The sequence below is a fragment of the Echinops telfairi genome, unplaced genomic scaffold, assembly GCF_000313985.2.
Source record: "Echinops telfairi isolate 266 unplaced genomic scaffold, ASM31398v2 ScPeMD7_18;HRSCAF=68, whole genome shotgun sequence".
NCBI classification, from domain to species: domain Eukaryota; kingdom Metazoa; phylum Chordata; class Mammalia; order Afrosoricida; family Tenrecidae; genus Echinops; species Echinops telfairi.
The window spans coordinates 4869894-4885406 of NW_022103915.1; the positions used below are offsets into that span (position 1 = coordinate 4869894).

General features: G+C 57.8%; 1 protein-coding gene across 1 annotated transcript in view; it reads left to right on the top strand.

Annotated features, from left to right (window-relative positions):
- Positions 1-15513, top strand: part of HHIPL1 (HHIP like 1) — a 27120-nt gene that overhangs the window by 2207 nt on the left and 9400 nt on the right. Inside the window, exons 3-8 of the mRNA XM_045288077.1 lie at positions 9-122; positions 5051-5697; positions 9893-10036; positions 10947-11272; positions 11627-11753; positions 14286-14431. Coding sequence (XP_045144012.1) covers positions 9-122; positions 5051-5697; positions 9893-10036; positions 10947-11272; positions 11627-11753; positions 14286-14431 — 1504 coding nt within the window. The remainder of the gene's footprint in view (positions 1-8; positions 123-5050; positions 5698-9892; positions 10037-10946; positions 11273-11626; positions 11754-14285; positions 14432-15513) is intronic.

A 15513-nucleotide genomic window follows, 5' to 3' on the forward strand; every position in this document is an offset into this window, starting at 1 on the left:
TCGGCTGCTGCGCGCCGGAGCGCGACGCGGAGCTGGCCCGCCGCTTCGGGGCCCTGGCGGCCCGCGTGGACGCCGCCAGCTGGAGCCAGTGCGCCGGCTACGCGCTCGACCTGTTGTGCCAGGTGAGCGGGCGCGGGGGGGCCCAGCTGGGTAGCAGACTCTGGACAGGGGGGCTGGAACAGACAGGGGCACCTGAGGAGGCTGTGGGCGGGTGGTGGGGTGGGGTACTGGACGCGACTGTCAGGCCTTCTGGAACCAGGAGGCCCTGCAGAGGATGGGGGAGTCTGTGCCCTGGTCCGACCTAGTGCAGGTACCAGGTGAGAAGGCACTAGTCCGGCTCCTCTGAGCTGTGCCCCAGAAAGTGGGGGCGGGGCCCTGGCTCTGGCAAGGGTGTGGTCACAGCGCAGGGTTAGTGGAGATAGGCTGTGCCCCATGGAAGTGGGGGTCCCTCCTCCCTGCCAGATGTTGATTCTGGTTCTTTGACGCTGAGTGAGCCGTCCTGAGCTTGCCGGGCGCCTGGTGCCAGCACCTGGCCTAGGCGCTCTCCCCTTCTGGACCACCTCCAGTGACACCTTGTGGTAAAACCTCCAAGCCCATCCTCCTCTGAGGGCATCCCCCCACTTGCAGAAGCTGTTTCAAAGCTGCTTCATTTCATGCCAGGCTGGGATCTGGTTCCCCAGCAAATGACCAGAACTCTGGCTGAGTGTAGAAACGGAGACCCCAGAGATGGGAGCCCCTGAGGCTGGGCCTCAACCAGCATCTGGGCTGTGAGAGCCCTGGGGGCAGTGGGCTGAGGGGCCAGTCCCAGGGAAGGCGTGGAAGGGGCCGGGGGACAGTTATGCTGGGGCAGGATCCTGGCTTCACCACTTTCTGGCTGCGTGGCCCTGGACAGGTCACCAGGCCCTGCTGCACTGCAGTGGTGAATTCAGAAAGATGCCCACCACTGCCATCGAGCAGATGTGGACTCACAGTGACCCGATGGGGCAGGGTAGAACTGCCCCCAGTGAGTTTCCAGCCTGTCACTCTATGGGAGTAGAAAGCCTTGCCTCTCTCCCAAGGACTGGCTGGTGGTTTCGAACTGCTGCAGCCCACCATGCCGCCACCACGCTACCAGGGCTCAAACCTATAACATGGAAACAAATATAGGCATCCCCCCCCAGCCCCCATGGCCACACAGATTAAGAGAGATTAAGTGACACCTCTTTGCCTTAGGGCTCAGGCAGTGTTTTGGTTGAATGCCTCGGGAGCTCCTTTGGCCACACCCACTTCCCTTCAGGGGAGGTCTAGAGAGGGGCAGGGTCTCACAGCCCAGAGGTGGCTAAGGAAGGGGGCTGGGCCTCACTCACTGCAGGTGGGAGCCAGGTTGTCTGACTGGAGTGATCAACTGAGTGTGACCCTTCATACAGTGGAGCATACGTCAGCTAGAGAAGCCCACTTGGGGCAGCGAAGGAGGGGAAGGCCCACAACGAGGTGGATTGGTGGACTGGGCAGTGTTTCTTTCCATTGTGCATAGATAGGGTCACTATGGGTCAGAGCCGACTCAGTGGCACCTAACAATAACAACGGGACACCCCGGTGGTGCTGTCACGCAAGCGCTACACTGCTGACCGCAAGGCCATCAGTTCAAACCTACCTGCCACTCGTAGGGAGTAGGATGAAGCTGTCTGCTCCCGTCAAGATTCACAGCCTCAGGAATGCCGTGTAGGGGCCCTTGGGAGATAGGAAGTCCCCAGGCATGGCACCCTGAAAATGAGTGGACCCTGAAAATATGGAGTTAGCAGAAGCCTGCGGGGCAGGACCCCCGTCACACAAAACATCAGTGTGAGAACCACAGGAGCCAGGGTTTGACAGTGGTCAGCAGGAGTGGGAGGGCACTGTGGTTTCAGCGAGGCTGACGAGGCTGGTGGAAAATTCTGGAAGCCATGGTGGCTGTTGTACAACGTGACCGTCATGATTAATGCACTGAATCGTACATGTGCCCAGTGCCGGAACAGCTCATGTTTCATTCTATATCTTTTTTGGCCAAGGGATAAAAGGGGAGCCAGGAATGGCCAGGGGAGGGGTCCTGGGGAGCTCTAGAGGCATAGAGAAGTAGAAGCTTATCTGCTGGTGGGCTTTGCTGTGTATCGGAGGGGTTGACCAAGGGGCCACCCTCTCTGGTCCTCCAGGTCTGCTGGTCTCCCTGTCACAGTCCATTGTCTGACCCAGTGGCGCTCCTGCTGTTTATCTCACACTGTTTCCTGCCCGGCTTTGCTGTTCTGACTCCAGTGAGGGGGCAGGTTGGGGCGGAGGGAAAGGTCAGTTCTGAGGAGGCTCCCCGTTCCCTGGGGAGGCTTCCAGGGACCTCTGGCCTTGGGCACCCAGCCAAGGACTCTTGGAGTGACCTCATGTCTGAGTGAGCTTGGGGCTGGCAGCACAGGGCTGGTGTCCCTGGCAGGGCTACTCAGGTGGGGGCAGGAGAGGGCTAGAGGAGGACTCCACCCTTGGCTGGAGTCAAGGCCACGTCTGGTACCAGCACCCTTGATTTCCCCTGGGGTGGTAGCTGGCTACTTCTTCACTGGCTTCCAGCAGTGACGGCATTCACCTCAGCCTCCAACCAGCAGGCTCCTGAGAGAGGAGACGGAAAACAGATAACCCCACCAGAGCCCTCCGCAGGACCCCCATATCTGATACCACTGCCCTCCTGCAGAGGTCCAGGCTGGTTCTCAGCTTAAGGATGACTACTCCGCTTTGCCCCTTCAGCCATGTTCCTAGGCCTTTGCTTACAGCCAGCTGCTCCACCTGGAGGAGAAGGTGCTGGGACAGGGGGCACCCAGGGCTCAGGGGGGCTGGCGATGGAGGCTTACCTCAGAATATCTGACCTCACTCCTGCCGAAAGTACCCTGCAGGGTCCCCCAGGAATCTGGGGGCTCTGCCTTGTGCTGGGAGCCACCCAGCCTCAAAAACCCTGTGTTCAGTTCAGGAGACAGGATCCCAGGGATGAGTGTGGGGTGTGCACCAGGCTCCTGGTGGCCAGAGAGTGCCGTCCGGGAAGGCTTACTGGAGGAGGTTGGCACAGGTGTGTCCAGACAGCCCATATTATCCGAGCAGTCATCACAAGAGCTCCCGTCCTTGTCCTGCTGAGCACGTCAGACACAGACGCTAAGGGAAGGGCTGGCAGAGCCTGAGAGGACTCACAAGAGTTGGCTATTCCTCCCAAGTCTGTGACGAGGTGTACAGATGAGGGTGCAGGCACAGGGCGGCAAAGGGACTTGCCCCAGCCACAAAGGAAAGGGGGACTCGACCTCTAGTGCTTTTGACCCCAGAGTCCTCCATCCCTTTGCCATACTGCTTCCCTCCTTGAAGCCCTGGAGGGTCCCATCTTGGGAGAATGGAGGGATAAAAGAATGCCTTTGAGTTGGGTATTGAGGCATGAATAGGAGTTTGCCAGAGGCAGAGATGGGCAGGACAGGAGCTGGAAGGATGTTGTGCACCATGATACAGCCTTCCTAAAGAGTGGTGGTGCAGTGAGCCTGTGGGTGTCTGTGACTGCATAGGACCACCCTTGGGCAGATGGCTGGCGGGACTCTGGAGTCAGACAGCGTCATGCTGGGATTCCACGGGTCCTCACCGCTCCCTCGCTGACCACTGCGAGGCCCCGCTGCTGAAGGTCCTTTCTGTGGCCAGCAGTCGCTGCGTCTGGTCACCCACTGCATCTGGAGGGTCTTACTGGGCACCAGAGTTTGAATTGTGTGTTAGGGACCAGGAACCCTGAGGCGAGGTGCTCCTGTGCCTCACGAGACGCCAGCCTGGCTCTGGGACCCTCTTCTCACCCTCTGGATTTGGGGCCGGGCTTTGGTGAGTGAGGGCTTCTTGGGAGTCAGCTCTGCTCCCCCTGTGTCTCAAAGCTGAGCTCACTGGCTGGCCCCTGTCACACCCATGGACCAAAATGCTGCCGTTCCACTGGTCTGGCCACCGCTGCGTCGGTGCCTTCTCCAAGGCTGCATTCTCCTGGACAGAGAACCAGGGGCTTCAGAAAGTTCCGGGATCAGGGCGTGAGAAGAGAGTGGAATTTTCCCACCAACTTCTTAACATGCCTGTCGGGACACTCACCACTGCCTGAAATCCCAAAGATCAGATGAGGGCTGTACACACTCACTCCGTCCCTCCCGGACCACCCGCCGCTGCCCCGCGGACCATGGGCACAGAAGGCCTGACTGAAGGCCGTGGGCCGAGTGGAGGGCATGAAGCTTGGTCCCCTGTCTGGTTGAGGGTTGGACGGACCAGAGACCCCAAGCATGAAGCACACGTAGTGCCCCTTGGCCGGTCTGAAGGCTCCCCTGCGAGGCAGCAGCAGAGGGGCCGGGAACTCAGACCGTGGGCTGACTCAAAGCCACAATTGTGTAATGAGAGTGAGTGAGCGAGTGACTGAGCAGCTGCCGCTGGCCTGGAGCCCTAAACCACAGGCCTAGCGGGCTGCCTGCCACCCACTGGCAGCGAGCCTCCCTTTGGAGGGAGCATCAGCTGTCAGGGCCTCCCCAGCCGCCCAGCCCTTGTCCCGCTGAGCACGGAGGCGGGTGTCAGACGCTAAGGGAAGGGCTGGCAGAGCCAGTGAGGAGTCCCTGGGGGACCTGGGATGGGGATGGGAGCCATTAGTGGAAAGGTTGGTTGGAAGCTATGCAGATGCCTCAGAAAGCAGGCATGTTGGCAGGTGGGCGTAGATTGCATGAAAGAGTCCCCTCTGGAGAACGGCTTGGGAAAGCATCCCGGGAAGAGAGCTGACGGTGATTAGGAGGTAGCCACTGGGGCCTGCCCGCTTGAACCCCTAGTGATGCCATGGTGAAGCGCTCAGCTGGTAACAGAAAGAGTGGTGGTTCAAACCCGCCCACCACTGCATATAGAAAAACCAGGCAGCCTGATTCGATCACAACATTTGGCCTGGGACACCCAGTGGGTCAGCCCCTGCTCTGTCCTATAGCGTCCCCATGACTCCGGATGGACTCAATGACAGTGGTCACTCTGCTGGTGGGGGCCCACGGCGAGTGTCTCTGAGCACCCCCTGTCTCTGCAGGAATGCTCGCCCTATGCGGCCCACCTCTACGATGCCGAGGACCCGTCCACGCCCCTGCGGACGGTGCCCGGGCTCTGCGAAGACTACTGCCTAGACATGTGGCAGACCTGCCGCGGTCTGTTCCGCCACCTGTCCTCCGACCGTGAGCTCTGGGCCCTGGAGGGCAACCAGGCCAAGTTCTGTCGCTACCTGTCCCTGGACGACGTGGACTACTGCTTCCCACGCCTGCTGGTCAACGAGATGCTCACCACCAACCTGGGCCACGTGGTGGCGGATGCCAAGGGCTGCCTGCAGCTCTGCCTGGAGGAGGTAGCCAATGGGCTGCGCAACCCCGTGGCCATGGTGCACGCCCGCGACGGCACCCACCGCTTCTTCGTGGCCGAGCAGGTGGGGCTGGTCTGGACCTACTTGCCGGACCGCTCGAGGCTGGAGCAGCCTTTCCTGAACGTCAGCCGGGCAGTGCTGACCTCACCCTGGGAGGGTGATGAGCGGGGCTTCCTGGGACTGGCCTTCCACCCCCGCTTCCGGCACAACGGCAAACTCTACGTCTACTACTCCGTCGGGGTGGGCTTCGATGAGTGGATCCGCATCAGCGAGTTCAGGGTCTCTGAGGACAATGGCAACACCGTGGACCACAGCTCTGAGAGGTGGGATTCCTGGGGAGCCTGGCCAGGGTGGGGAGGGCTGGGATCTGGCACTCTGTAGTGACAAGCGGGGTCCCCTGGGAGCCAAGCAGGTATGGCAGTGCCAGGTGGGAGAGGTGGGAAGCCTGCCCAGGGTAGGACCCAGCACTATGCAGAGGTATGGCAGTGCCAGGTGGAGAAGTGAGGTCCCCTGGGAGCCTGGCAGGTGCGGCAGAGCCAGGTGGAAAGGTGAGGTCCCCTGGGAGCCTGGCAGGTGTGGCAATGCCAGGGGAAAGGTGAGGTGCCCTGGGAGCCTGGCAGGTATAGTAGTGCCAGGCGAGAGAGCTGGCATTCCCTAGGGAACCAGACGAGGGTGGGGAGAGCTGGATCAGGGGCTGTGCAGCAGGTGCCTTGTAGGCTGTTTAGCTGTCACCCCTGGGGGGTCTGAACCCCGAGTTATAGGTTAGAGGAAGGTCACCCGGGGACCCCAGTCCAAATGCCTGGATCAGGCCTGCCAGGACCACCAGTTCTCCATGAGTTAGAGGCCCCCTTGGGATCCAGGGTTTCTGGAAGTGAGGCTTCTGACTCACTGCAGCCCTGTCCAGGCTCCTCCGAGAGTCCACTCACTCACTGTGTTCTGTTTGGCTTGTCACAAAGTGAAGCTTTGTGGCATCAAGGGACTCGTGGGCGCCATTTTCTCAACAGCATGTGCTCACCCTGTGCCTGTGTCACACTTCATCACTGTGCCAGGATTTCTGATTTCATCATGCCACCGAGTTTAGGAGATTACTACCCCCACCCCCCCACACACACATCTGACCCCACTGCCACGGAGTCTTCTCACTCACAGCAACCCTATGCAGGTTTCCAGGGCGTACATCTTTATGAGAGCGGGCAGCCTCGTCTTTCTCCTGTGGAGTGGCTGTGGGTATGAGTGTCTGAACTTTCAGTTAGCAGCCCCACCTTACCCGGAGTGCCACCACCCAACCCAAATACCAAACTCCCCGCCACTGACTCAGTGCTGACTCACATCGACCCCCGTGGGTTTCTGAGATTGTAGTTCTTTACGAGGGTAAAAAACAAAAACATCCAGTCTTATTCCAGAGGATGCTGGTGGGTTTGAACCGCCAACCATGTAGATCACAGCCCAATGTATAGGCACCACACTACCAGAGCTCCCTGGAGTGCCGCCAGGACTCATTCCATAAATAGCCTGCTGTACAGGAGCTCCAGTGGTGTAGTGATTAGACGCTGAGCTGCTCACCGCAAGGTCAGCAGTTCAAAACCACCAGCCACTTCTTCAAGGGAGAAAGACAAGGCTTTCTACTCCCATAAAGAATTACCGCCTCGGGCACCCACAGGGGCAGTTCTGCCCTGTGCTATAGACTCATGATGAGTCAGAATGGAGTTGTTTTGTTTTGTTTTTGGTATAGTGTAAACATAACTCCCATAGTGCCACGGACACCCGAAAATCGGTGCGAGTAGCTGTGCGGTGGGCTTGAGCGACAGAGACAGCCACATCAGACTGGCTTCTCTTAGCACGAGTCAGGGCACTGTGGGCCGTGGTTCAGTGCTAACGAATCCATGCTATGTGTTAAAGAGCTCGCAGGGGGCAAAGGTAGGCCACACTCAGTTGATGACAGCATTGTGACCAAGGCTCAGAGGCTCTCAATGTCCCTTAAAGAATGATGCCATGGTTGTTGTCAGGTGCTGTTGTGTAGGGGTGCTCTTTGTCCTTGATAGTTCCAGTGCTTGAGATGTGGTCTTGTTGTTGGGCGCCGTGGAGTTAATTCTGACTTAGAGTGACTCCGTGTGACAGAGTGGAGCTGCCCATAGGGTTTTCTCCGAATCCCAAACAAACTCACTGCCATTGACCCTACCCTGACTCCTCTTGACCATATGGGGCAGGGCAGAAATGCCCCTGTGGGCATCCGAGGCTGTAACTCTCTATGGAAGAAGAAAACCTCATTGTTCTCCTCTAGAGCAGCTGCTGGTTTTGAACTGTGGACCTTGTGGTTAATAGCCCAACATGTAACCACTAGGCTACCAGGTGGTAATGTAGATGGAAAGGGGGCTCTGGTGGTGCATTCGTGAAGCGCTCTGTTGCTAACTGTAAGGTCAGTGGTTTGAGCCCACCAGTCCCTCCATGAGAGAGGGATGGGATGGCAGTTTCCCTGTAGCAGGATTTTAATCATTAGGGGAGCAGCTTCCCCAGGCCTTCTCTCCCGCAGAGCCACAGGGAGTCACTGCCGGGTTCAAACCCCCAGCCAAGCCCTAACCATTGCCTCACTGGTGCCCCTATCTAATGCAGAAGGTGGAATTGAGCACACTCAGGTGTGAGAGCTGCCACCGATGATCAGGGGCAGCGAAGCCATTCTAGGTTTAGCACCTGAAGCTGCCTCTCCTCCCAGGGCTGGAGAAGGATGGGGTACTGGAGCCCAGGAGCTCCCAGGGTTCCCTGGAGAAGCTGACCCCCAACAGGTCCTGGCAGGGAATTTGGCTGCTGCCAAAGTTTGAAGCAAAGAGATGGGAGAAATGGTCCTGCTTCTCCCTTCAGCCTACCCTCCAGTCCCCTTTCAGTGTTTCCCAGTAGTGGAAACTACATGGAGACCTGCTCGCCAAGGAGCATAGGGAATGTAGTTTGCAGGGGCTGGGCCTCTGAACTATAGAATAGTCAGGGGAAGGGCCAGGACACTAGGCAAATAACAGCACATCATGCATTTGACCAAACTCACTACCTTTGAGTCCATTCGACTCATAACGACCCTACAGCACAGGGTAGACCCTTGTGGGTTTCCAAGACTGTAACTCCATATAGGAGTAGGAGACCTCGTTTTTCTCCCTCAGAGCAGCTAGTGGTTTCAAACTGCTGACCTTGTGGCTAGCAGCCCAATGTGTACCTAAGCTCCTCATGCATTCATGCATTTGATGTCGAGTCAATGCTGACTCCCCGTGACCCTGTAGGACAGGGTGGAACTGCCCCTGTGAGTTTCTGAGGCTGTCACTCTTTATGGGAGTAGAAAGGCCTGTCTTTCTCCCTTGGAGCGGCTGGTGGTTTTGAACTGCTGACCTGTGATTAGCAGCACAGCCCATATCCACTATACCACAGGGGCTCCTCTGCGTTTGCCAGGATGGTGGAGCTTTAACACTGAACGCACACAAGGAGAAGGAGCCTGATACCCAGGCTGAGGGCCGGTGTGGACCTTGTCATGCAGCATTTATGAGCTTCCTGGCAGCCAGTGCAAAAAGAGATAACACTTCATCCTCATGGCCTTGTGTGGGGGAGCCCAGCCAGTCCCCTGGGTGAGATGGAGGGGTCACATGGACATAACGAAGAAGAGACAGAGGGATGACCCCCTGGTGTGTTTCCAATGATGACTTTTCAAAACCTGTCGACTGAGCGTGTTGCAGAGTGGGGGTTCAGCTAGGGTCCTAACAGGAAGCCGGGACGAGGGGACGTGTCACACATCAGACGTCGAGGAGGGAGTGTAGCGAGAAGCCTGAAGCCACCAGCCTGGGTCCCTGGAGGGGATGGCAGAGGGCAGAGGAGGGTGTGCAGAAAGTTCCCAGTGAGGGGCTGGCATGGGGGGCTCTCTGACCACAGAGAAGAGAACTGGTGTGACAGTGACGAGGCTCATAACAGGGAGGGTGCCGGCCGCGGGGAGAGGCAGAGAAAACCCCGACCTGAAGGAGGTGACGTGGGCTCAAGATGACCAGCTCTGCTCCCTCTGGACTGTGTGACCTTGGACCAGCTGCTCCACCTCTCTGAGCCTCCGGCTTCTCCGAGGCACAGCCTGGAAGGAACTCACCCTGGCTCAGCCCAGGTCCTGGGGAAAACCACCTGGTGTGAAGGACATGAAAGGTCTTGTTAGCTGTGACGTGGCTTCCAGAGAGGGGGACTTTACAGCTGTGACCCAGCCTGGGTGGGAGGCTGGGTTTTGGCATGTTTGGGTGCAGTGGCAGAATTCTCTTCTTCCGGGCACGGAGACTTGGATCCGATGCCAGGCAGCCAGCCAGCAGGGGGCCTGTGTGTTGCTGGCGAGGATGCTGTGCAGGAGGGTCAGCTGAGCATCCGGCTAGGCTGGACTAGGAAGAATGAACTCCATAGGGACCACAGCTGTGTGGCCCGCACGGTCCCGGCGTGGTGGCACAGAACCAGGCAGCGTTGCTCTCTGTTGTGCTTGGGGCAGCAGCGGACGATCACAGCCTCTTCCCACAGGATCATCCTGGAGATCGAAGAACCTGCCGCCAACCACAACGGCGGCCAGCTGCTCTTTGGGGATGACGGCCACCTGTACATCTTCACCGGTGATGGCGGGATGGCCGGCGATCCCTTTGGAAAGTTTGGAAATGCCCAAAACAAGTATGTTGTGCTTTCCGGTGCTTTTTGGTTGGTATTCTGAGCCTCTTTCTCAACAGAGCAGCGTAGCGCCGTGGGAAGGGCTGGGGTTGAGGGCGTGGGTCCGGCTAGCAGTCTGTGTAGGAAGTCCTCTCATCGGTGAGAGCACCTGTGGGAGACTTGTCGTGAGTCCCTCAAGCTCTGAGTCCCCCACTACCAGCACCCTGGGGCCAGAGGGATGGGAGTGATGGTCCAGGACTTCATAGGGAGATCTGAGTCAGTTGGGGCAGGGGCATGTGGGCATGTGGTTTATCTGCACCTGTGGTCACACCCCTCCTGCTCCCCACCACCAGTATTGAAGAGTATTCTTGCTTTCAGCGACCCCCTTCTTGGCTTGAACAGATGGGTAGGTGGATGGGTGAGCAAGTAGATCGATGGATGGGTGTGTGAGTGGTTGGTGGGAAGATGTGGATGGATGAGTGTGTGGGTGAATGGATGAATGGATGGATGGGTAGATAGATGTATGGGTGTATGGGTAGATGGCTGGATGGGTGAATGGATGAATGGTTGGAGGGTGGATGGATGATGGATGGATAGATGGGTGGGTGGATGGATGGATGGATGGATGGATGAATGGATGGATGGATAGGTGGATGGGTGGATGGATGGATGATGGGTGGATGGATGGATGGGTGGATGAGTGTTTGAGTGGGTGGTGGGAGGACAGATGAGTGCGTGGGTGGAAAGAAGGGTGGGTGAGGGAGTGAAGTTACTCAGCTTGTACACATGCAGGGAGACTCCACCTCAGTACCTCTGGCTTCCCGTCCGAGGTGCCACCTGCTCCCCCTCAGCTCTGCTCCCGCCCGGTTGGCCCCCAGGGCAGCTCTGAGTCTGCACACTGACCCGCCCTCTCCCTCCCCTGCCCCGGCCGCAGGTCCGCGCTGTTGGGCAAGGTACTGCGCATCGACGTGGACCACCGGGAGCGCGACCTGCCCTACAGCATCCCGCAGGACAACCCGTTCGCCCACGACCCCGCTGCGCGCCCTGAGGTCTATGCCCTGGGCGTGCGCAACATGTGGCGCTGCTCCTTCGACCGCGGGGACCCACTGACAGGCGCGGGCCGTGGGCGCCTCTTCTGCGGCGACGTGGGTCAGAACAAGTTCGAGGAGGTGGACCTGGTGGAGCGAGGCCGAAACTACGGCTGGCGTGCGCGGGAGGGCTTCGAGTGCTACGACCGAAAGCTGTGCGCCGCCTCCCTCGGTGATCACGCCGCCCCTCCCAGACCCTCTCCCCCAACTGATCTCCACCCCTGCCCCACAGGCTGTGCCCCTGCGCTTCCTGGGAGACCTTGCCGCTCCTGGTACCCCACCCTGAGGTCCACCTCCATCCCCACGGGCTGTGCCCCACCACCTCCCTGCGTGTCCTCTGCACCCTGTGTTCCTTCCTTGGGCACCCCCTATCTGAGATCCACTCCAGGCACCTGCCTTCTGTATCAAAGCCTTGTGTGCCCCTCTCAGGCCATCCTAGTGAGCTCACCCCTCCCTGCCCTGCCCTTGTCCCTGACCGTGGGGGCTGCCTGGACAGCGCTCCCCTCACCCTAACTTCTCCCTGCAGATGACACGCTGCCCATCTTCGCCTACCCCCACAAGATGGGCAAGTCAGTCACCGGGGGCTACGTGTACCGGGGCTGTGAGTATCCCAACCTGAACGGCCTGTACATCTTTGGGGACTTCATGAGCGGGTGAGTGGGGCTGGTCTGCCCTCTAGAGTGGGCCCAGCAGGTGTGGAAGTCCCCAGGGTCTCTGTCCCTGCCTCCGTCCGCCACCCATAGCACACCTGGGGGCGCAGGTCACTGTTTGGCCTGGCCCTCCCCTCCCACCTGAGCAACCAGTTGGCTAGAGAATGCAGAAGTAGGGAAAAAGCAAATTCCTCAGAAGGCCCTGGGTCACCTCTGTGACCTGTCCCTGAGCCAGCTGACCAGGGCCTAGAACCCTGCCCTCCACCCCCTGCCATTATCATCAGAACCACAGGGAGTCTGGGTCCAAGGCCTGGTGCCCAGACCAGGAGGCTGAGGCCGGCAGGGAAGTGGCTACCCAGGGCGCCCTTCAGGGAGTCAGTTGTGAGGGACCTCTGGTCACTGGGGTCCCCTCTGGCATCCATGCTTGCCCCCCCCATGGAGTTCCTGGGGGGGGTGGTGTTGAGAGAATGGAAGTGAGGGGAGGGGGATGAGTAACACCCCATGTGGATTTTAAGAAAGGCCAGAGAAGAGTCTCCCAGGGGGGCTGGCTGGACCTCTGAATGACCTTGGTTCCCCATTGTGCAGAGGGGGAAACTGAGGCCAGATGGGCGGAGCCAGCTGGAAGCCTGGAAGCATATTCATGTGTGCAGGCTCCGATGACCTGGGTGTGAATCCTGGCACATAGAGGGATGACCCTGGGCCAGTTACTTTGCCTCTCTGTGCCTCACCTTCCTACTCTGAAAGATGGAGATGGCAACTGTGCCCACCTCCACTGACCCATGGAGGCTCAGTGCACTGCCACACTCGGCATCTGGCATGTGATTAGGACATAGTGGCCCTTGCTGCCCCAGCCTTGCCTCTCTCTGGGAGGGCAGCCGGGCAGATTTCCCAAGAGAGAAAGCAGCAAGACCGAGCCTTAGTTCCTGCAGGCTGCCAAGCCCCCAGGTGGGCTTGTGGCCAGTCCACCCAGCTCCACACTGCTGACGGGACCTAGCTTTCCCATTTATAAAATGGGTTGAGCCAAAGCCTCTAATTTTACCCTGTGTAGCCTGGATCTGCCCTATGAAATTCTCGCACAGTTCAGGGCCAAGCTCAAGGTGTCAGCAGGGCCCTGGATCTTTCCAAACTTCTGTGAGCCCTGCACTCAGCTGTTCAATGGGCAGGCCTTGGAAACCCACAGGGCCGGTCTACGCAGTCCTATTGGGTCCTCATGAGTCTTAATCAACTTGGTGGCAGTGGATTTGATTTCCATGGACATGGAAACTGTGCTATCGCTTACTCAGCTCCATACCCAGAAGGCTCTGTGTTGGGTTGCATGCTCTGCTGTGGCTGTCATGAAATCTTCAACATGTTTCGAACAACTGAATCATGTTCATTGTACCTTTTAATTGATGTATGGTCCTGATTGCATGCATGGATGGATGGAAGATAACACTTGGGTAGATGGATGGATTTGTGGATGAGATGCATAGATGGATGGATGAGTAGATGGATAGCTAGTAGCTGAACAGATAAAATGGCTGATTAAATGGCTGGATAGATGGATGACATGGACAGATAGGTAGTTGAATAGATAAGTGATTGGGTGAATGGAGGGATGATACTTGAATAGATAATGGATGGATGGATGGATGGGATGGATATATGGATAACTAGATAGCTAGCTGAACAGATAATCGCTGATTGGATGGATGAACTGATAGATAAATTGGATAGATAAGTGATTGGATGAATAGATAGATGGATGATGCTTGGATGGATAGATGTATAATGAGATAGCTGAATAGATAATAGGTAATTGAATGGATGGATGGATAGATGAGATGCTGAATAGGTGGACAGTTGGGTGAGTATATGGATGATTGAGCAGGTAGGTATATGAATTAATGATTGGGTGGATGGTAGGGGATGAATGGGTAGATAGATAAGAGGGAGGGAGGCTCGATAGGTAGATAGATATGTGGGTAGATGGATGGATGGTTATATGGATGGATGGAGCGGGATGGGAGATGAATGGATGGGTGGGTGGGTGGATAGAAGGATGGGTAGATGGATGGTAAATGGATGAATACTAGGTGGATAATTGGAGGATAGGTGAATAGGAGGGTAGGTAGATGGATGGATGGATAGGTAAGTGGCTGGATGAGTAGGTAGGTAGGTAAATTGATTATTGGATGGATTGGATGGTAGTGGATGAATGGATGGATGAGAGGGAGGGAGGACAGACATGTAAATGGATGAGTGGGTGGATGGATGGACAGGTGGATGAGTAGGATAATAGGTGAATGAATGGGAGGATGGATGGAAGGAGGACAGACAGGCAGATGGATAAATGGGTAGATGGATGGATGGGTGGGTAGATGGATGGATAGATCAGTGGATGGATAAATGAGTAGATGGATGGATGGATGAATAGGTGGATATATAAATGGGTAGATGGATGGATAAATAGGCAGATGGCTCACGGGATGGAGGGGTGGCCTGTCTGTTCCTAGACACCATGTCAGTCATGACCCTCCAGCTCCTCCTTTGCAGGCGTCTGATGTCCCTGCAGGAGAACCCAGGCACAGGCCAGTGGAGCTACAGTGAGATCTGCATGGGACATGGCCAGACCTGTGCATTCCCAGGGCTCATCAACAACTACCACCCACACATCATCTCCTTTGCAGAGGACGAGGCTGGTGAGCCCCCTTGAGACTCAGCGAGGGCAGCCTCCCTGCCCCATGCCGTGGGTCCTTCTGTCCTGTGACCCGAGAGGGGGGCGTGTCTCAGCCTAGCCTTCACCTCTGGGGAGTGAAACGGTCAGTAGGTCAGTTCCTGCTTGACCCCCTTGCCTTTGGAGCATCCAGGGGCAAGGCCTCACCTCTCTGAGCATCCCTTTCCTGGTCTGGACAGTGGGGTAGTGGTGCCCTGCACTCCTCCTTTCCTCTTCCCCTCCCCCATGTCCTGGGCAGGGATGATGGGAGGCTTGGGATGCTACAGGGGTAAGAGCCGGGTCAGCGACCGGGTGCAGCCCAGGGGCTGTCATGATGGGGATGCTGGATGCTGGCACCGGTGGGAGTAAGGCTCCAGTCCTTCCCAGGGGATCTCTCTGCCCCACTTCTTTGGGCCCCACGAAATGAAGCCACTGTCATTTATAACCAGGCCTCCTTGGCTGCTTGCTGGTCTCTGCTCAGGACACTTACGTTTTCAATGCAAGGGGAGGGGAGGGGGGCCAGCAGAGAGGCCAGGGGCTGGATCCCCTTCCTGCTTCTGCCTTTGTCCTTGGCCTGGGGATTGTCCCCAGACAAAAGCTGAGGGGCCCCAGCGAGTCCTGGCAGATGCCTGACAGGGTTGCTAGGGAACGGATGCTGGAGGGTGGAGGGAGACTATTCTCGGGGTGTCTCCCACCGGGCCCAGTGCCCAGGGCCCCCAGCCCAGAGTCTGGGAAAGTTTTGTGGAGCTGACACCCATCAGAGTCTGAATTCCAAAGGGCGGCCTCAGCTGCTAAGGTGTCCCCAAGGCCACTGGGCTCCTGAAAGCTCGTTCCTTTGGGCGGTAGGGGGTTCACGTGTCTGGTAAAGAGGTGGGCCCCTCTCCTGCACCCCAGCTGGGGCTGCATGATGCAATTGCTGAGGGCCCTTTCCCAGTGCTCGCTGTGGTACTGTCACCTGGCCTAGGACAGCCTCTCCTGCCTGAGGGCTCTGTGCCCCCAACCAACAAGCCCCACTCCCTGCCCCCGGCTCCCTGCTCCCACCAATGGCCAACAAGGACCTCTGGGCCC